This window comes from Erpetoichthys calabaricus, chromosome 17 (genome assembly GCF_900747795.2).
Source record: "Erpetoichthys calabaricus chromosome 17, fErpCal1.3, whole genome shotgun sequence".
NCBI classification, from domain to species: Eukaryota; Metazoa; Chordata; class Cladistia; order Polypteriformes; family Polypteridae; genus Erpetoichthys; species Erpetoichthys calabaricus.
Window position 1 is genome coordinate 94,119,590 of NC_041410.2, and position 21,573 is coordinate 94,141,162.

Sequence of the window (21,573 nt, forward strand, 5' to 3'; positions counted from 1 at the left end):
TAGAATTCGGTTGGGCAGAAGTAAACAGTGACCACCCGCCTCTGGTTCTACCATCATTCATTTCACAGAAGCATTGAATGACCATCGAATGCTGCCGCCCGCGCTGTGCTCTCAGACACGCTGTGTTTCGGTGCTGGTCTGCTAGACACCATGTGCTGTTGAGTTTTATGTTGTGTTGTTCCACAGTAAAAAAAAAAAAAAAAAAATGGTGCTTCCTTCTTGGGTCTTGTCCAAATCCCAGCATGGCTGGGCTGGCCAGTAGGTCTTCCTTATCAGGGCAGCCCAGGCAACTCTGAGTCTCTTATCAGTGCTGCACACATTGTTTAAGAGCATCCTCCTGTCCAATGAATAGAGGAAATCTCTCAGCAACACGGGAGCAGTTTATACGCGAACACAAGTCTTTCCAGCAAGCAGTCAGCAGCCAACCAGAGAGCCCATCTGGCAAGGCAGCACAGAGTGGGGAGGGGGTGGGCAAGGGGGGGCAGGCCACTGGCACGAGAGGACTTTAAGGCAACAGCAGCCGAGGACAGCAGGCAAAATGGAAAAGGATGAGCTGCTGGAAAATGTGATGTGAACTTCTCCATTTTATAAATCAAAGCGTCTGTGAAAGCTAGCAAGTTCATTCAGGGGAGACAGGCTGTGCGTAGCGGGCTCTGTTGGCCTCAGCTGGCCCTCCACCTAACGCGGAATATAAGCAGACAGACACGCGTACACAGACGGACAGCCAGGTACGACAGCTAAACAAGCGGAGACGGGCACAGGGTGCAAACATCCAGCAGAGTGGCAGCGAGGAAGGATAAAAGACAACTGGCAGGTAGGGAGACCTCGGGGAGAATCCTAAAGCCGGCCATTCCGTTGTAAGACCTGTGCGGCCTTCAGGTCAAAAAATGAAAAATGTATACGTATATACATGTGAGGCTGCTTCTAAATGCAACAAAGTTTCAGACGGATCACTACGTGCAGGAATACAGTATGTCTCTTAAACAGCTACTTATAGCCGAAAAGAAGCAAAGTCATCTTTGGGTATTTAGGTAATCGGGACTTTTCAAAAACAATTTATACTGTCATGCATGTAATGCACATATTTATGTACGTTTTAGGTGAGAATTGATGCCTCTTTATAAGTAAAAAAAAAACTAAATACCTCTTATAGAGTGCCTTTCACATCTGTCTGTTTATTTATATAGCACCTTTGATATCTGTCTGTCTATCTAAATGTTTAATCTTGCATACTATACTATATTTCTATGTATCTATTATGCACATAATCTTTCTTCTCAAAAGTATATGACAATGCTTTTCATATTTATCTGCTTACAGTGTATTGATTGTACTCAGAATATTTAATATGTCTATACAGTACCATTCATATCTATCTGCTTATTGTATATAACACCTTTATGCCTATCTATTGTATGGAGAATATTCTATATCTATTAGATTAAGTTAGATTAAAGTTCAATAATATTGTATATAGTGCCCTTCATATATTTCTGTTTACTGTGCATAACCCCATCTATCTATCTATCTATCTATCTATCTATCTATCTATCTATCTATCTATCTATTATATAGTGCCTTACATATCTATTATATAATCCCTAATCTATCTATTTACCTATCTTTTTATCTATTTTATAACACCTTACATATCTATCTATTTATCTATTGTAAACAGAACCTTTCCCCTCTGGTGTATATAGTGCCTTTCACATGTGTCTGCATAGTGCCTACCAGTCTATCTATTGTACCCATAATCTCCAATATCTTTCATGTGTTGTTAGTTTTGAGATGTAAGTAAGTATTTAGCTAGTAATATTGTAATGGACTTTTTGTTGTTTTTCATGTTTGAAAATGTGTTCTATAAATAAATGTTATTTTACAGTGCATTTCATTATCTACTATATATATATATATATATATATATATATATATATATATATATATATATATATTGTTTATACAGTAAATCATGACCCTGTTCCGGAAAAAGCAGAATTACAGAATAAATGGATATGTAACCATTAATTCAGTTGAGGGTCTTAAGGTAGTCCCACCCCTAAATTAGGCGCCAGTCATGTTTAATTCTAATTATCCATCTGTCTCTTACAGTATAAAGTGTTTATAGCTATATTATTGCTGTAAGAGCCAGATAGGAAAGGCCTGATTGATTGATTGATTTATCGGTTTCAAGTATCCTGAATGATTTTAAGATCTGCTGTTTAAAGCAGAAGACAATTCGACCAGCCGGCACTTTTCTTTGTCGTGCGTTTCTTGTCCCTTTCGGAGCCGCCGTTCAATTCGCAGTGCAGGCCATTGCCGTTACATCAGGTGTCTTTGCTATTTTAGCTTTGTGTTGCCCGCAGCATCCCCGTGACCGAGCGGACTGCGCACGGCGCTCAGACTGCGGGTGTCACCCTGCCTGCCAAGCCGCCGCGCACTTTTTTTTTTTTTTTTTTTGTTTTTGTTTTGTTTTGTTTAAGGATGTTTTGTAATGTGTTGTTCTCCAATAAATAAGGAACTATTGGTCGAGTAACACGCTGATGCCACTGCTTTGCAGGAAAAGAAGAGTTAAAAAAAAAAAAAAAAAGGTTAAAGGGCAGCGTATTTCACTTTGATAAGCTTCCAAGATTTTTGTTGTGCGGTTAAACATTGGAAATCAACGTTGACTTTGAAGTAAGTGACCGATTAGTTCACCGATGGCGCTGGACTTAACACACACTTTTTGTATGTGTTAAATTGAGATGTTTTTATTATTTTACTGCTCGAGTTCGCTTTTTTTTAATTCGCATTTTCTTCCATGTCGGCCTTGATCGCACCACCACCGGGAGCAGCACGTGGAATTTGAGGCTCAGCCGGTCAGCCATGTGCGGGTCCGCTAAAGGCGCTATATCGACTCCGCCTGCTTGCCGTCAGATATGACACCCGTGGAAAGACAAACTCGTGGCGTGTTTCTTTACGATATTCCGGTTAAGGCTGATAGAAAAATATGATAAGAGTAACAATGAACAATTAAGAACGAGGCACTTAAAATTTTTAATAAACCCTGCAAGTTTTAGATTCACAACAGCAACAATACACGTGCCTAGTACATAGTACGCAGAAAGAAAAAAAGGTTTCGTTAAGTTTTCTGGATGGTCTGCTCGATAAACACGTTTTCGTTTTTTCCCCCATCTACAGTAATCTTTTTAAAGCCAACATTTCGTAATTTGTTATTGTCAGCCCATTCAGATGATTCGCAGAAAATGTATTGCTGAATGTTGATCTAGGAATTGTGCTGCTTCTTCAATATTCCTTGTTCTTAAAAATAACTATTTCCTCATTATAATTTTAATTGTCCAAAAAACATGCGTTCTATAATGTACTTGAGTATTTTTCCCTAAATGCGTCGTTTAGTTAAAGAAGTGTAGAAATCGAGATTAACGTTGATGCAAAAATATTTAATGAGCGGGAATAATAAACGGAATTCAAAACAATTCTGAGGCTCAGCTCAAAAAAACAGAGCGGACACCTCGGGAGGACAAACCGCCGCCGCCGCGTTCGACTTTAGAAGAGTTGGTCGGTAAGGCGAGGAAGAAACAAACACCGCATGGACGTTACGGTGGACGTGCGAAGATGTACCTGTTTTAAAATGTATTTCAGTATTAAAAGAATGGAAAATCTATCTATCTATCTATCTATCTATCTATCTATCTATCTATCTATCTATCTATCTATCTATCTATCTATCTATAATATAGTGCCTTTTATATTCTATCTATCTATCTATCTATCTATCTATCTATCTATCTATCTATCTATCTATCTATCTATCTATCTATCTCTATCTATCTATCATATAGTGCCTTTTATATTCTATCTATCTATCTAACTATCTATCTATCTATCTATCTATCTATCTATCTATCTATCTATCTATCTATCTATCAATAATATAGTGCCTTTTATATTCTATCTATCTATCTATCTATCTATCTATCTATCTATCTATCTATCTATCTATCTATCTCTATCTATCTATCATATAGTGCCTTTTATATTCTATCTATCTATCTATCTATCTATCTATCTAACTATCTATATCTATCTATCTATCTATCTATCTATCTATCTATCTATCTATCTATCTATCAATAATATAGTGCCTTTTATATTCTATCTATCTATCTATCTATCTATCTATCTATCTATCTATCTATCTATCTATCTATCTATAATATAGTGCCTTTTATATTCTATCTATCTATCTATCTATCTATCTATCTATCTATCTATCTATCTATCTATCTATCTATCTATCTATCGTGCCTTTTATAATCTATCTATCTATCTATCTATCTATCTATCTATCTATCTATCTATCTATCTATCTATCTATCTATCTATCTATCGTGCCTTTTATAATCTATCTATCTATCTATCTATCTATCTATCTATCTATCTATCTATCTATCTATCTATCTATCTATCTATCTATCTATCGTGCCTTTTATATCCTATCTATCTATCTATCTATCTATCTATCTATCTATCTATCTATCTATCTATCTATCTATCTATCTATCTATCTATCTATCTATTGTCTTTCTTGTCTACCTCTACATTTATTGTAAATCATGTCTACTATCATCCAGTTCTCAGTCTCTACAGTACATCAGCAGACAGCACAATAGATGGCTATACGTGTGTATTCAGGGGTCTCAGAAGTGGGCTTACAGTTGTGAGTATGCGAGGCCCGCACTTTGAGCTCTGACGAGATTGTGCCTAAGTGCCCAGTGCCATTGTAACATTCTTTTGAGTTAATAGTTATTGTAGCAATCATAATCTTCATGTCTTTATCCGTATGAACAACTGTAAACCTACTTTTGCCCACCCGTGTATATATAAGAGATGGAAAAGCATCCTGAAAAGAGAGCTATGAAAGGTGAAAAAGGACAGAAGGGGACTGACTGGGGGGGAACGCCTTATTCAATGTCACATGCTGTCACAGTCTTATTTAGGAATTTTTTTGGCCCTCTGGTGAAGAACAGTTTGTCGAAAAACAAATAAATGATTGAAAGGAATAAAATACATTTTATGTATTCATAAGCTTGCTCATGCAGTGGCTTTTAATAATAATACATTGTATGTAAAAGTGGCATTAAAACAAGTTTTTAATTGCTCAGTACTACAGTAATAATTTATATTTTTAATTGACATACCTGCCTTCTCTTTTCAGAAGAAAAGAAGTCAATTCACCACTGGAAATTCAGTGAATGATGACGTTTCAAAAAAAAAATATATATGTAATATATAATAAATATATTTATATATTTAATGCAAAAATGCATTTGCCCTTTATAAGTGTAGAAATATCTTTATAACTCAAAAATGAAATCTGTCATATGGTGCCTTTCATAACTCTCTACTGTACTGAGTATTTTAATATCCCTTTATCTCTGTACAGTACATCACAGTATATATACAGTGGAACCTCGGTTTGTGAGTAACTTGGTTTACGAGTGTTTTGCAAGACGAGCAAAAATTTTTAATAAATTTTCACTTGATAAACGAGCGAGGTCTTGCAGTACGAGTAGTTTGTCTGCTGAGCGTCATGTGATCACAACTGAGCTGATGGTTCTTCTCTCTGTCTCTCACTGCGGGATTGTGGGCAATCGTCTCCTATTCTCCGTCTGAGTCAGCGTGCCTCACTCATATAGTCAACATCTGTACGAGCGTATAGTGTTTACTACAGCATTAGCATTGTGACTGTGTGCGCACGCGTGTGTGTGTGCTCGCGCGCGCGCGTGTGTGCTGTGACGTGCAAGTCCCCGTCTTGCACCCTAAAACACGAAGCTGAGTCTCAGTACTTTAGCAACACAAGCTTTATTCAGCTTGAAACAGCAACAGCGCAGTTATTTATACACAGACACAGCAGTCAGGCAGGGCCCTGTGCATTTATAATGTTCTTTGTATCACCCATTGACGGCAGGCGCTTATAGCATGTCCACAATCTTTTCGGATTCGCTTTTACGGAGAACTGCTACAGTGCTGGGAGACTGCGATTGCTTTGGGACGCTCCTCAGCGTGTCATCCCGTTGGGTGCAATCCCACAAGAGTTTAGAAACTCACTCACACCAGCCATGATTCTTTTCAAAGGTAAAGTGCAAGTTAATTTGTTTTATGTATTTTTACTTTATATTTTGTATTAATCACTTTTATATGAATAGTTTTGGGTTGTGGAACAAATCATCTGAGTTTCCATTATTTCTTATGGGGAAATTCACTTTGATATATGAGTGCTTTGGACTACGAGCACGTTTCCGGAACAAATTATGCTCACAAACCGAGGTTCCACTGTATATATATTTATATATATTTTATTATTGTATATATACTAGCCATTCCCAGTGGCTTCACCCGCGTAGTAGTGAAACAGGACAGTGAGGAGGGCCCTGCCCGGCCCCCCACTCCTGACGTCATGCCTCCTCCTCACCTCGGCCTGCAGCCTCCGTCTCTTGGATTCTGGCAAATAAATTGGTGCCACAACTGAAGTATGATATTTGGCACGATGAGAAAAGTCACGAAATCAACGGAATATTCAAGCAAATTCTAGAAAACAACCTAATCTAAATCTGATAAGCAGTTCTCTCGCGAAAAGCGGACAGACAGAGAGACAGACAGACGTTGGATTTTATATATATAGAGATATATATACAGTATATATATATGTATATAGATATATATATATATCTCTCTCTATATATATATATATATATGTATGTATATATATATTGTTATGCCGTCCATGCGATGTGCTTGGACCACAAAATTTTAAAATCCATTTCTTAGCGAGCACCTATGGGCCGAGGGTAACCTCCATTCCAAATGTCAAGTCCTGATGGTTCAGGAGATTTCGTGATGAGTGAGTCCGTGGAATTTGGCTTTTATATATATATATAGATTGAGAAAGAAACACGCTTAATATCTCTCTTAAAGTATCCATAGATACTGTACATCGGCACATTTTTATTATGAAACTAACGTCATGTTTTGAAATTGTACATTGCTTATTTTCGTGCTCATAGATTGCTGAGATCGAAGTTACGATATAAAGTTGCGGTAAACTCGATCGTCTGATGTATTTTGGTGTTATTTGTTCGCCACGCATCAGGGTTGCTGACCTCCGCCATGTCACCTGTGTCTGCTCTGTTTATTTTGTTGTTTGGGTTTTCTTTTTGTAATTAAACTAAATATGAAATCACACACATATTTTAAAGGGAACTACTCTGCTACTGTTTTATCTGTAATATAATTCCGGCCGCATGGCTTAGCGCTCATTGACGTATTTGATTTCAAATGTAATCTTTTGATTGTAAATTGAAATAGCTTTAAATATTGCATTGCACACTTCTTTATGTTTTTACAACAGAAAATGTCACAAACTGAAATGTAACTTCGCTCTACCTAACTTTCAGTTTTATTACTGGGCAGCAAATATACAAACTATAAAAACCTGGACATGGACACAAATAGATGAACACACACAGGCCTGGTCCACAATAGAAGTGAAATCCTGCAGCACTTCTTTATATTCCTTGCTTTGCACCCCAATAAATATGAGTCATCGTCAATATACTAACAACCCAATTGTGCTTCACTCACTCAGACTATGGAACCAATGGAGGAAGCGTTTTAAGATGGAGAAGCTTTAATCTGTGGCACCTCTGCACGAGAACCACCTTTATCCACCCTCTCAAACATATGTAGTTTTTAATGTCTGGAAAACACTCAGGATGAAATCACTTAGAGATCTGTACATAGACAACGTCTTTGCATCCCGTGAACAATTACATTCCAAATTGAACTCATTTGAACACATTTCTTTCACTACCTTCAAATTCGAAACTTTGTTAAACAGAATCCTGCCCGATTTTCCTCACCTCCCACCTCCCTCTATGCCGTAAAAAACATTACTCAGTCTCGAGGACTCAGACAGCATTATCTGCAATATATAAAATTGTTTTACAGTCCTTCCCTTTCAAAGATCCAAGAGTACAGGGGGAAAAGGATCTCTTAGTCAACATCTCGGAAAAGGAGTGGAAATTATGGTTAGGGTTAGGGTTAGTGTAAGGGATACCCACAGGTATCATGCCTGGATACACTAGTTTCAAAAATAAAAAACTTATTTAAAATTATACACCCTTAACTCAAATTGTGAAGAAGGGGCCTGAGTTGCCTCGAAAGCTTGCATATTGTAATCTTTTTAGTTAGTCAATAAAAGGTGTCATTTTGCTTGGCTTTTCTCTTAAAAACCCATAAATGTTGTCCTAACACACTCCCATATGTGCGAATCATACAATTACGAGGTGTGATCAAAAAATACGGTGAATGTTTTAAAACGTTTATTGCAGTACAAGATTTACAAGTACTAGTCCCCCTCAAAATACTCTCCTCCACTTCGAATGCACTTATCCCAACGTTCCTGCCACTTGGCGAAGCAGTTCTGGAAGTTTCCTTTCGAGAGTATCTTTAGTTGGGCTGTCGCGCCTGCCTGGATGTCCTCAATGGATTGAAATCGTTTGCCTTTCATGGTCATTTTATCAATTTAGGAAACAGCCAGAAGTCGCACAGTGTCAGATCTGGCGAATAAGGTGGATGTGGATGCAGCGTTATGTTTTTATTCGACAGAAATCGTCGTACTAGAAGGGATGTGTGACAAGGAGCGTTGTCATGATGAAGAATGAAACTGTTTCAACATTTTCCTCGGTTATTGATGTTGAAGGACGTCCTGATCTTTTCTCGTCTTCAACCGAGTCCGATCCGTTACGAAATCAATCAGACCACTTGTAAACGGTCTTAATTGTTGGTGCAGTGTCATCATGAACAGATTTTAACATCTGATGGGTTTCCTGGGCACTTTTTTGTGATTTGAAACAAAATATCATGTTAATGTGTTGCACGATATCCGTTATTAACAACAAACTCGAAAAACACACTTGACCTCAACAGTGGCTCACAAACGACTGACAGTATCAAACAAGTTCTAGGCTCTAGGATGGACCTGTCAGAACCGGCGTTGAATTGTTTTGCGTTGCTCTCGGATGGTGCTCTGCATCAGCATTCACCGTACTTTTTGATCACGCCTTGTATTCAACTTAAAATGATATATCGAGCACATCTGTCTCATTTAAAATTCTCCAAAATATTTCCAGGACACGATCCAACCTGTGAACGTTGCAATCGAGCTCCAGCCTCACTGGTCACATGTTCTGGGCCTGCACCAAATTAACAACATTCTGGACCAAAATCTTTAAACGTCTATCAGACAACCTTGGGGCCACAATCCCTCCTAATATATGAACAGCTGTGTTTGGTGGGCTCACAGGGGGGCTTAAAGTCGAGAAGGACAAACAAACTGTAACTGCCTTTACTACACTACTGGCACGACTAGTCTTGCTCAACTGGAAGAATCCTAGCCCACCTCTTTTAAGTCACTGGGTAGCTGATGTTATACTGTATGTTATCTAAAATTGGAAAAAATTAAATTCGCACTTAGAGGGTCTGTGCAAAACTGTTTCAAAACCTGGCAGGATCTGATCAGTAACATTTTAGAATAAGCATGTAAATTGAGGAAGGGGGTTCTCTCCCCTGTTTTACTACATTTATATTTATTCATTTATTAATTTATCTATTTACTTATCTATCTTACTAAACCACAGTTAATATATGCACGGCGGACGCACCGAGGCGCATGCACACTGCGGCCTTGGCGCCCGCCCCAGAGTCCAGAGTCAAACGCAGCGGCTTTCCAAAACGCGGCGGCTTCCCAGAGTCAGTAGGTGGCGCCCGAACAACACAACCTTTGAGCACCCAAACAACACAACCTGTAAACTAGACTTGCTCTAATCCACTGTGCCAGTAATGTAGATCACATAACGGTCATTCAGTTTGGCGCCCGCCCCAGAGTCCAGAGTCAAACGCAGCTGCGTCCCAGAACGCGGCGGTGCCCACCCCAGAGTCAAACGCAGCGACTTCCCAAAACGCAGCGGCTTCCCAGAGTCAGTAGGTGGCGCCCGAACAACACAACCTCTGAGCGCCCAAACAACACAACCTGTAAACTAGACTTGCTCTAATCCACTGTGCCAGTAATGTAGATCACATAACGGTCATTCAGTTTGGCGCCCGCTCCAGAGTCCAGAGTCAAACGCAGCGGCGTCCCAGAACGCAGCGGTGCCCACCCCAGAGTCCAGAGTCAAACGCAGCGACTTCCCAAAACGCAGCGGCTTCCCAGAGTCAGTAGGTGGCGCCCAAACAACACAACCTGTGAGCTACACTTGCTCTAATCCACTGTGCCAGTAATATAGATCACATAACGGTCACAGATTCTAACCCGGCGGCTTCCCAGACTCAGTGGCTGGCACACGAACACCACAACCTGTAAACTAAACTTACTGTGCTCCACTCTGCCAGCAGTCGGTGTCAGCAAAGGCAACGGAATCACATCTCCACAAAATGAAACCGCTTTAGTACAGATATGCTTATGTAATTAAATGACATTTCCCCAGACGCACCCACCCTCCATGATGTGTCATCCATCCAGATATCGGACGGAACAGAAACTGATTGCCATTCTTGGATTTACGATTCGCTAGCGAATCGCGGGCTTACTTGTTTTTTACTAGCTTTAAGTTTTACTCTGCTGGCCTAGCTCTCTTTCTCAGGGGTGGCGGTTGATTTGTTTCGAACAAACTTGAGTTATTTGTTGGAATGTTATCTGATTTTAATAAACAAAAAAAAATAAATAAATGTAACTTCTAATAATGTTGAGTAAGCATTCATTAATTAGAACATTAGAACGCTATAGACGAGAACAGGCCATTCAGCCCAACAAAGCTCACCAGTCCTATCCACTTATTAGCATCAAGTCGAGTTTTGAAAGTCCCTAAAGTCATACTGTCTATCACCCTACTTGGTCGCTTATTCCAAGTGTCTATCCTTCTTTGTGTAAAGAAAATCTGCCAAATTTACCCTTAACAAGTTTCCAACTGTGTCCCCGTGTTCTTGATGAACTCATTTTAAAGTCACCGTCTCGATCCACTGGACTTATTTCCTTCATCATTTTAAACACTTCACTCAGGTCTCCTCTTCATCTCCTTAAGGCTCAGCTCTTTTAATCTTTCCTCATAACTCATCCCCTGTAGCCCTGAATCAGCCTCGTCGCTCTTCTCTGGACCTTCTCTTGTGCTGTTGTGTCCTTTTTGTAGCCTGGAGACCAAAACTGCACCCAGGACTCCAGATGAGGCCTCACCAGTGTGTTATAAAGCTTGAGCAGAACCTCCTTGGACTTGCACTCCACATATCAAGACGCTATATAACCTGACATTCTGTTAGTCTTCTTAATGGTTCTGACCACAATCTGGAAATTGAAAAGGACTCCTAATTCCTTCTCATAAGGTGGACTTTTAATTTTCATACCTCCTGTTGTGAATTCCAACCTCACATTTTAGTGTCCTACATGTAATACTTCACATTTACTGACAATAAATTTCACCTGCCACAAATCTGACCAGGTCTGGTCACACAGGACTCCAGATGAGGTCTATAAAGCTTGAGCAGAACCTCCTTGGACTTGCACTCCACATATCAAGGCGCTATATAACCTGTTAGCCTTCTTAATGGCTTCTGAACACTGTCAGGAAGTCAATAGCTTAGAGTCCACTACGACTCCTAAATCCTTCTCATGAGGTGGACTCTTGATTTTCAGACCGTCTATTGTGTATTCAGACATAACATTTTTACTTCCTATGTGTAATTCTTCACATTTACTGACATTAAATTTCATCTGCCACAAATCTGCCCAAGCCTGTCTGCTGTCCAAGTCCTACTGTGATGATATAACGGATTCCAAATTATCTGCTAATCCACCTATCTTGGTATCATCTGCAAACTTAACCAGCTTGTTACTTATATTCCTATCTAAATCATTTATAGATATTAAAATGTGGGGAGGTTAGTAGGAGATTAGTAAACTAACACGTACTGAATAGCTGAACACACAGCGGACCCCTCATTCCAAGATATCTTCCCTTTACTGTTTTGGGTGGTCTTGCTGGGGCCATGGAGTTGTGCTGCTACGGCTTGAATTCACAGTTTCTGCCATCTTCAATCCCACTGCTGCCACCATGTCCCCTCTCTATGTACATTTGAATTGTTTTTCGGGAATCTCTTGGATTTTTTGGGGGGATGCTCAGTTTAAAACATATACTATTACAGTACATTTGCGTATGTTTTTAAATTATAGGCAGCTATTTATTTATTTATTTATTTATTTTTCCTCCAGGAGAAGACTGAAGTTCTCAAGAATGTAGCTGGCAGGATGGCCGTTTTACTTCTCAAAAGGAAAAGATTTCTTACCACTTAAGGTCGAGTCGGAGTCTCCCTGGCGTGCCCAGAAATCATCTTTATTTCACCCTGCTGCCAGTTCCATTAAACTAAAGGATGCTTGTGCTACGTGCTGCCATATCGGTGAGAGGGTGCCCACCTGGCCAAGCCTAAATCTCTTGGCTTTCATCAAGAAAGGAAAGAACTTAAAACATGTGGGAGAGCAGCTAAAGGCAGGCACAAAATTACATTTTCATAAATCCAAAATCATCAGCTCAGTCTGGAAGGCAAACCGACACACAGACAGAAGGGGCTGGCAAACCCTCCTTGCGTCGGACAGAGACCCACATACACGTGGGACCCCTACTGAGAAACACAAAGGCACAGTGTGGTCCAAACAAAATGATGGAAAAACTGGAGCCCCTGAGCTCGCCCCCTGCCCCTGCTCCGGCTCCCAGTGAGCGGCAGAGTCCTGTTCAGACTGCATCTCCGCCAATTAGCAGTTTGCCAGTTAATAAACCGGAGCAAGGAGACCACACGCCTCAAGCTGAGCCTTTCGAGCCCCCAGGAGATGACGGCGGCACTGCAGACTGCAAAGAGGCCTCCGAGCCGGTTTCCACGGAAATGGCGAGCCAGCATTGCGCCACCCCTCCCTCGACTATCAAGCTGGGGTATGGCGTGCCAGTCATCAGCTTGAGACACAGCAAGCCACCCCCTGCCCTCCTTCCCGAAGGCTTACCAGGCACCACTCTGCTTCAGCGGGGGGTGCCGACGACTGAACTGACGGCCCTCCACCCCATCCCGTCACTTGTGCAGTGCCCAGTGGAGACCAGAATCCCACAACTGGTGGGCCTGTCTGCTGCCAACGTGGGGCTGCCAATGGCCCCCCTCTCTGCTATTCCGAGTCCCCTGCTGCCTCCACAGTACATGGGAGGACACCCGTTTTTCAACAGGTAAGACTTTTAGAAAATGTGGCTGAATCTGCTGTCACTGTCCAGCCATTGGCTCAACAGGGAGGTGTCAATAAGTGGCGTGGGCTCTCAGCTGAACTGGCGTGTCTGGTGGTGGCGTAACTGAGCAGAGCTTCATCTCCGGTTACAGAGAATGTGATACGCTGACACATGGCATAGCCAGCCTGCTTTCAAAAAAATCTTGGCCATTTTTTAAAGGTTAATAGACATTTAGGGATGACGGGGGGCAACCCTGTTGGGAGATTTGGGTTCATTTAGACAAAGGGGTACATTTCTGGAAAGAAGATGGCATGACCTTTAATGGCACCACCTCATACCCAACACATTCCACCTCCCTCACATCTACGGATCGTCACAGAAGTCCAGTGGCGCCACTAGTGTTGGTATCATCCGGTGTGGTCACCAAGGCTGGATTAAGACCCCCTTGCAGAGAGCGGGTCAGACTTTAAACAATGCAGCGTGCAGACACACGGGTGTCTAATGCAGCCCACTGCTAATGGTGCGTTGAGATGATTTCAGCCTGAAAACACCACATATTGGGTGTCACCCGGTCCGATCTGCACCCCCAATACCCGCATAGTGACGCCACTGGTCTCACCTAAATGGCTCCATTCAAGCCATGGGATTTTGACTGAGAGGAGCGCTTTCTTCTCCTCGATCCATTCTGTACCTTTACTGGTAGCGTGCCGTCTTCGCCTGCCAGTGGCTTTGTGAAGCTCACTGACTCATCGCTGGGGTGTTGATTGGTGGATCTACTCAATCCGGTTATATTTTCCCGTGACAGCAAAGCTCAAAAATGGGAGCAGCAGTTCCAGTCTGGTTTTCATTCTCAGTTCCAGTCTGGTTTTCATTCTAAAGAGCCTTGGTTGGAGTGCAGTAATAATGATCTGCTGTGGGCTGCTGATTCCGGATTACTAAGCGTTCTTATCCTTCTTCATCACTTTTTTTACACACACTATTATTGGAACGCTTGTTTTCACTGAGTATAACAGGTGCTGCTTGTTCGTGATTTTGGTCTTACGTAACTCTCAGATTTGAATAACCAAATTTCTCAAAATTCACTCATTACCCATGGTGGGCCACAGGGTTCAGTACTGGACCCCTTGTTTTTTGTCAGCAGAATCTTCATCTGTCTGTAGCTTGCTTACAAGTTTTGTCAAGATACGAGACAATAGTTTAGCCTTGATATTGAGATTGCGTGCCAGGTACAGATTCCGGTTATTTTTGGGTACCCCGTTATATATCTCTCTGTTATAAAAAAAAATCTTCGAAGGAGATGAGATGTGATTTTCTCAGAGAGACACTTACACGTCCCACAAGACGAGCCTTTGTGCCAAGAGATTTAACCGCAGCCACAAAGAGTAGATGACAAAGTAGAACGTCGTAAAGAATTCAAAAACGTTGGCATGATACACACGCAGAGCCGGTTAGAGATAATGGAAGTATGAAAATTCGAAAAGTCTCAAAAAATGACAGTAAAGATCACATCAGCGCAAACAGACAGAAAATATTAGCGAAAAGAGATTGATTATATTGTTCGGATTTAAACTTTAAGTCGGAGACTTGTAGATCGTCTAATTCGTGTTGCCATCAGGAAAAAAAAAAAAGTAGTGTTTCTTCCCAATGAAGAGGCGTATCCGCGAGAAATCAAAGATTGGTTGTTTGGCGAACGTGAAATCCCGTGAGAGAAAATTTCAAGCCCCAAGAGACAAAGAGATTTGGAGAAGTCCTGCCCACATAACCACGCACACGGTTCAGTCATTTCTCATTTGTGTGAATGCTGTTGTCAGACACATTTCGTGTAGAAAGAAAGAAACGATATTCATTCACGGGCAGTTATACGTTGTGTTGTCACGATGTAAGTCCAAACACGGAATCAAAATTCAATGTGCTATTGATGAAAAGGTAAAAGCAAAATGAGATCGAATATATGGACGCTGGTGATATGACAGAAGTATGTAGATATTGTTTGGCTTTAAACTTTAAGTCGGAGACTTGTAGATCGTCTAATTCGTGTTGCCATCAGGGAAAAAAAAAAAAAGTACTGTTTCTTCCCAATGAAGAGGCGTATCCGCGAGAAATCAAAGATTGGTTGTTTGGTGAACGTGAAATCCCGCGAGAGAAAATTTCAAGCCCCACGAGACAAGAGACAAAGAGATTTGGAGAAGTCCTGCCCACATAACCACGCACACGGTTCAGTCATTTCTCATTTATGTGAATGCTGTTGTCAGACACATTTCGTGTAGAAAGAAAGAAACGATATTCACTCACGGGCAGTTATACGTTGTGTTGTCACGATGTAAGTCCAAACACGGAATCAAAATTCAATGTGCTATTGATGAAAAGGTAAAAGCAAAATGAGATCGAATATATGGACGCTGGTGATATGACAGAAGTATGTAGATATTGTTTGGCTTTAAACTTTAAGTCGGAGACTTGTAGATCGTCTAATTCGTGTTGCCATCAGGGAAAAGTCGTGTTACTACCCAATGAAGAGGCGTATCCACGAGAATTAAAAGTTTTGCTGTTTGGTGAAAGTGAAATCCACATACGCGAGCGGCAGAGATGCGAATTTGTTGGCGCGAAGCACAGGCAGGGGTGAGGGTTGACAAGCGAAGCAAGCAGGGGGCAAAGCCCTCTAGTAGAATTAAATAATCAACCCAAGAAACCAGGCAGGAGGAAGCTTGTCCATTGCGTCTTTAATATCTTTCCTAGACAGCCGCCTGTGATGGAACAGTCACAAAGTAAAGACAGAGAGCTAATGAATTTACACAATAGTGCTGAATCAGTGCTTACATATTCATCTGACACATACTCTGATTGGTTCGTTGGCTTGCACCATCTGAATATTTACTCTGATTGGTTCAAAGACATGAGCCGAATTCAGCAGAGAGCATAACCAGCTTACATACCCCAAAATAAAAGTCTCATTTCTACTACCTTCCTGATCCTTACAATACTTTTACCTTTGTGTGTGACATCTCTCAAGTCCTGCTGGGTACAGACAGTCAGCCAACGTCTTGATCCATCACCATGGACCTTCTTGTGCTCTGTTGTTCACTTGACCTTTATGGGGGGTCTCCTGATATGCTTGAACACATTTCTGACATTTATTAACTCTTATACTCCTTCACAAGTAGACGCTATGCAGTGTTTTAGTGTGTAAAGCGTACTGTGGTGGGCACAGCAATGCACCGTATCCGTGAATGCTCCCAACCTCCTTCTCCATACCAAAACACCTTATGCGCAATAACTGTATTACCCCTAAATGACTATGTGACCCCCCTAAAGTCTCATTTTTCTTCCACACTGGCTCCCATTTATTTAAAACCCCGTCTAACTGATTATACGCCGGTCCGCTCCCTGCACTCCTCTGGCCTTCTTGTTGTTCCTTCAGTCCGCCATTATAGCCACATTCTTGATTCTGTTGCCTCTTAAAATTCACCTTTACAGAATTGCCTTTTCAGTGCCCTCGATTTTATCCTTCTAGTTGTTCTGATTGCTTGTCGTTTTATTGTACTCTTTTTAACAGATGTGCGTTCTGTTTTATTTAGTTAGTTTATTGTACTGTTTTATAGCTTTATCTTGTAATGTCTAGAGCAGGGGTCTCCAACTCCAGTCCTGGAGAGCTGCTGTGGCTGCAGGTTTTCATTCTCTTTTTCTTAATTAGTGATCAGCTTTTGCTGCTAATTAACTATTGCCCTTTATTTTAATTGACTTTTCTTGAGACTCTGACCGCTGAATTGATTCTTTTTTCCTTAAACGGCACCTAAACATAAATTTGTTCTGAAGCGAGCCAACAGATGACCAACTAAGTTGGGGCCTCAAAATCCAACCAACTTCACTTCATTCAGTTTCTTAATTTGATGCCAGCTTTTGTTACTAATTAAACCCGTTATTTAATTCCATGGCGCTTATTCTGACATGGCAGACATTTCCAAAGCTGTTGATTTTCTGTTTTAAGAGCGCTGGCTGTCAAAATGTTTTGCGGACCTGAGCAGATCAACATTACTGAGGCCTTCACCTTTCTTTATTTTCAGTTATTGTGTGATGGACGCAGGTTGTTGTTTATGTGTTGGTTCATTTTGTGTCTTAATATTGTTTGGTTGCTAATTAAGGAAAAAAAGAAATAATTAAGGGGCCTGAATCTTAAGCTGTGCATTAATTAAAGTTAAGGCAAAGAGTTAATTAGTAGCGTTTCTCTCCAGGATTTGTTTTTTATAATAGATAGATAATAATTCTTTGCATTTATATAGCGCTTTTCTCACTACTCAAAGCGCTCAGCAATTGTAGGTTAAGGGCCTTGCTCAAGGGCCCAACAGAGCAGAGTCCCTGTTAGCATTTACAGGATTCAAACCGGCAACCTTCCAATTGACAGTGCAGATCCTTAGCCTCAGAGCCACCACTCCGTCTATGAATGAAAACCTGCAGCCTCTGAGGCCCTCCAGGACTGGAGTTGGAGACCCCTGGTGTAGATAGACACGGTTAAATCAAATATATTGTTATTATTATCATCTAAACCCACACCAAAAGTCACAAAATGTCTGTCAGGGGATGCATAATTTGCTGGAACATTCCAGTTGATTTTGCGACTCATCTCAACACGCTAAGTATCAAAGTTCGCTTGTGATTTATTTGCGCGAATCCGAGAGAGAGGCTGCGGGCCAAGGGGAGGAGGGAGGCGTGACGTCAGGAGTAGGGAGCTGGGTGGGCTCCTCCTCACTAACACACCAGCCAAGTCGCTGTACCTCTCGCCACGTGTTGGAGTGCACTGCCTCCGGCTAGCTACCGATACCAGTTTGTTCAGCAGACATTATCATCTGCAGATTGTTAAGGAGTGACATTTGTTGGTTTTGAGAGAGACATCAGAGCTACGTGTGTTTTAGAGGGTAGCTGCTGATTGCCGGAGGTATCACAGCCATGTGCTTTTCTCCCCACGAGGGGGACGCTCTCCCGTCTGTCAGGGGATGTGTTAGTCCCGTCTGCCTGTACGTCTGTTTGCCTGCCAAGGAATTCTGATGAAATTCTAATGAAAAATGGTGGCACCCTAAGAAAATACAGCAGTGTTGAGGTAATATTACTTTTCAACTTCTCAAAAACAATTCTTAGAGTAAAATAAATGCTTGGCATGGTGGCACCGTGGTAGCGTTGCTGAATTGCGGCAGGTAAGGAGGTCAGGATTGGCATCCTGGGTTGTCCCCTGCATGGTCCTCCCGTGTCTGTCTGGGTTTCCTCCCAGGTTAGATGAACTGGTGACGGTAAATTGGCCCGCGTGTGTGATTTGCCCTGCGATGGATTAGCGGCCTGTCCGTGGTTTGTTCCTGCCTTGCACCCCAATGCCAGCTGGGATCGATTGCAGCACCTCCAGCGAACCTGGCGTGGGTTAAGCGGGTTTAGAAGATGTCATGACAGAAGTCCAAAATGAGGAGAGGAAAAACAGTACAAATCTCTGATTGAAACAAAGTTAATTTAATTTTTAATGAATTATTGTAAATATTCACAAAAAGAAACAAGATTAGAGTTTTACTCGTCACACACACACACACACAGTTATAAAATTACAACGTGGAGTGAAATTAAAAAGCTGGCCTACTCCAAGATTGTGCAAAACCAAAGCAAACACTCAATAATAAAAATAATACCATTAAGAAAAACAAAACAAAATTAACTAAATTAATATAAATTGAATTAAGTTCAACTAGATCAGGGGTCCCCAACTCCAGTCCTGGAGGGCCGCAGTGGCTGCAGGTTTTCATTCTAACCCTTTTCTCAATGAGTGACCTGTTTTTGCTGCTAATTAACTTCTTTTGCATTAATTTTAATTGATTTGCTCTTGAAGACTCAGACCCCTCAATTGTTTCTTTTTCCTTAATTAGCTGCCAAACAATAATGAGATACAAAATGAGCCAAACTAACTGGTGTCCATCATACAATATCTGGAAATAAAGAAAGGTGGAGGTCTCAGGAATGCTGATCTGCTCAGGTCACCCAAAACATTTTAACAAGAGAAACTCAACAGTTTCAGAAATGTCTGCTACTGCACAACAAGAGCAGCAACAAGCCATGAAATTAAAGAACGGGTTTAATTAACAATAAGAATCTGCACCTATTTAAGCAGCTGGTTGGAGTGAAATTGGTTGGAGTTTGAGGCCCTGACTGAGTTGGTCTTCTGTCGGCTCCCTCACTTCACATTTCATTTCCGTTTGGGTGCCATTTAAGGAAAGAAATGAAGCAATTCAGAGGAACGATGAAGAAAATCAGGGGAACAAATCTTAAAAAAACAAAATCTGCAGGGGTTCTGAGGCCATGAGACCACCCAGCCCCCACTAACATCAATCAGTCTTCCTGGTTTTCAAGCTTCATATGGAAGACTTAGCTGACGTTGGTCATGTGGGTGTCAGACCTTCAATCCATCAATGGAGGGACAGAACGGTGCTTTGATCAGGTCTGGGCTCAGATCGCCACCACAGAATCAGAGAAAGTAAGGGTCAGTACGGATTGCAGAGCCATGAAAGACAATAATAATTAAATGCATATACAGAATATCAGGGTTGCACTAAAATGAAGCTGTGAGAAAGCCATGTTACAATAGCGGGTTTCTAGCCATTTTTTAACTCTTTTATGGCTGATGTCGACTTTATTCGACAGCAGGGGTTGAGGTTGGATGTTGACTTTAGTTGGCATCCAGGGGCAGAAGGTAATAATCATCTGTAGACATCGACAAAACTCTCCACCACGTTACGGGTAGACCCTCTTTGCTAGGAGGACTGTTAGACTCATTGACTTGACATCGAGTCCCCGTGTGTGTGTGTGTGTGTGTGTGTGAGGGGAGCGCAGAGTAAACAATGTCTACAATGGCATTGACGTCGGGCAAAAGAGCAAAGCGGATGTGCAAAGCAAAATACTCTGTGGGCATTGTTCATTTTTTTGCTTTTTGCATATTATTGCTGAATCAGACTCTGACTCATCAAACTCCGATTTTGGGCTTCTTCTTCTTCTTTATTTTATTTGTATATTAAATACACACACAAACACTCTTTGCTGATATTTTTTTTTCTGTTACCCACTTCTCTTTTTCTCCCTTTTGTATTTCTCTGTCTGAACAAAAGGCAAACCTCAGTACTGTTCCTGTCTAGTTCCACAAATTCACTTTTTTTAAGGGGGTCATTTACTCCAATTCCAGAACTTGCTATGTTATTACACACCTAACAGAAGGAGTGAGCCCCTGTGACCAAACTTTACAACCATAAACACGTCAAAAATGTGTCTTTATTGAACAATGACTGCACATTAGGGAGCGATAAAGAAATGAGGAACTCAAAGCGTAAGGAAAAGAAACTGAAACAAAAACCCTGCCGTACAGTCTGGGCTTAGGCTAAATGGGTCTTGAACCCATGCATGTCTAACAGGTGGGCTCGGTTTTCCACTCGTCCACCCGCCAACTTCCACAGAGCACTTCCACGTCTCAGTACCTGCCTGGCCCTGTCTTGGTAGACCCTGGACTGCCCCCTCTGGCCCAAAATTCTTCTGACTGGAAGCTCAATCCCCCACCCTAGACATGAGACCAGGACTCACCTCTGTGGGCATAGGTGGCACTGCCCCAGGCTAGAACTCCTCCTAGTTGTCCCGAATGTTACCATACCCTTGACTTTCCACTACTCCATAACTGCAGTCAGGTCCTTAAGTATTTGGATAAGGAGACAATTTTCATAATTTTGGCTCTGTGCCCCACCACAGTGGATTTGAAATGAAGCAGTGAAGATGTGGTTGAAGTGTAGACGTGCCGTTTTAATTTAAGGCAGTTAACGAAAACATTGCATGAGCCGTTAGAAAACACAGCCATTTTTATACAGAGTCCCAGTATTTTCAGGGGCTCAAAAACATTTGGACAGACTACCATAATCTATATATGTATATACAAGTCAAGTTGGGGAGCATGCACTGGTACACAATGAAATAGCTCTGGATACCAGTTGGCAACCCCCCAGGTAGCCACACAGTCCAGTCCTGCCCTCCAGAAATGACCTTCTATCTGCCGCAGCCAGGTGTTACGTGGGTGACCCCTTGGCCTGGTCCAGCCACTTGGGTCCCCAACAATGAGGGTCCTGCGAGCCGATGACCCTCAGGGAATCGCATCACATGGCCGTAGTGCCGTAATTGATGCTCCCTCACAATGCAGGTCATGTGACTCTGTGAGCAACACAAAGTCAGACCAACGGTACCTAAGGACCCTCTGAAG

The 21,573-nt window shown here is 41.6% G+C and overlaps 1 protein-coding gene across 2 annotated transcripts in view; it reads left to right on the plus strand.

Moving 5' to 3' along the window:
* The first annotated feature begins 411 nt into the window (after positions 1-411).
* The window catches only part of lyl1 (LYL1 basic helix-loop-helix family member), a 33,751-nt gene continuing 12,589 nt past the window's right edge, over positions 412-21,573 (plus strand). The window contains exons 1-2 of one of the 2 annotated variants that reach the window (XM_028823056.2): positions 412-814; positions 12,323-13,316. In XM_028823056.2, coding sequence (XP_028678889.1) covers positions 12,766-13,316 — 551 coding nt within the window. In that variant the 5' untranslated portion in view covers positions 412-814; positions 12,323-12,765. Of the gene's footprint in view, positions 815-2,652; positions 2,677-12,322; positions 13,317-21,573 lie in introns of those variants that run through there. The other variant, XM_028823057.2, reaches the window with a different exon arrangement.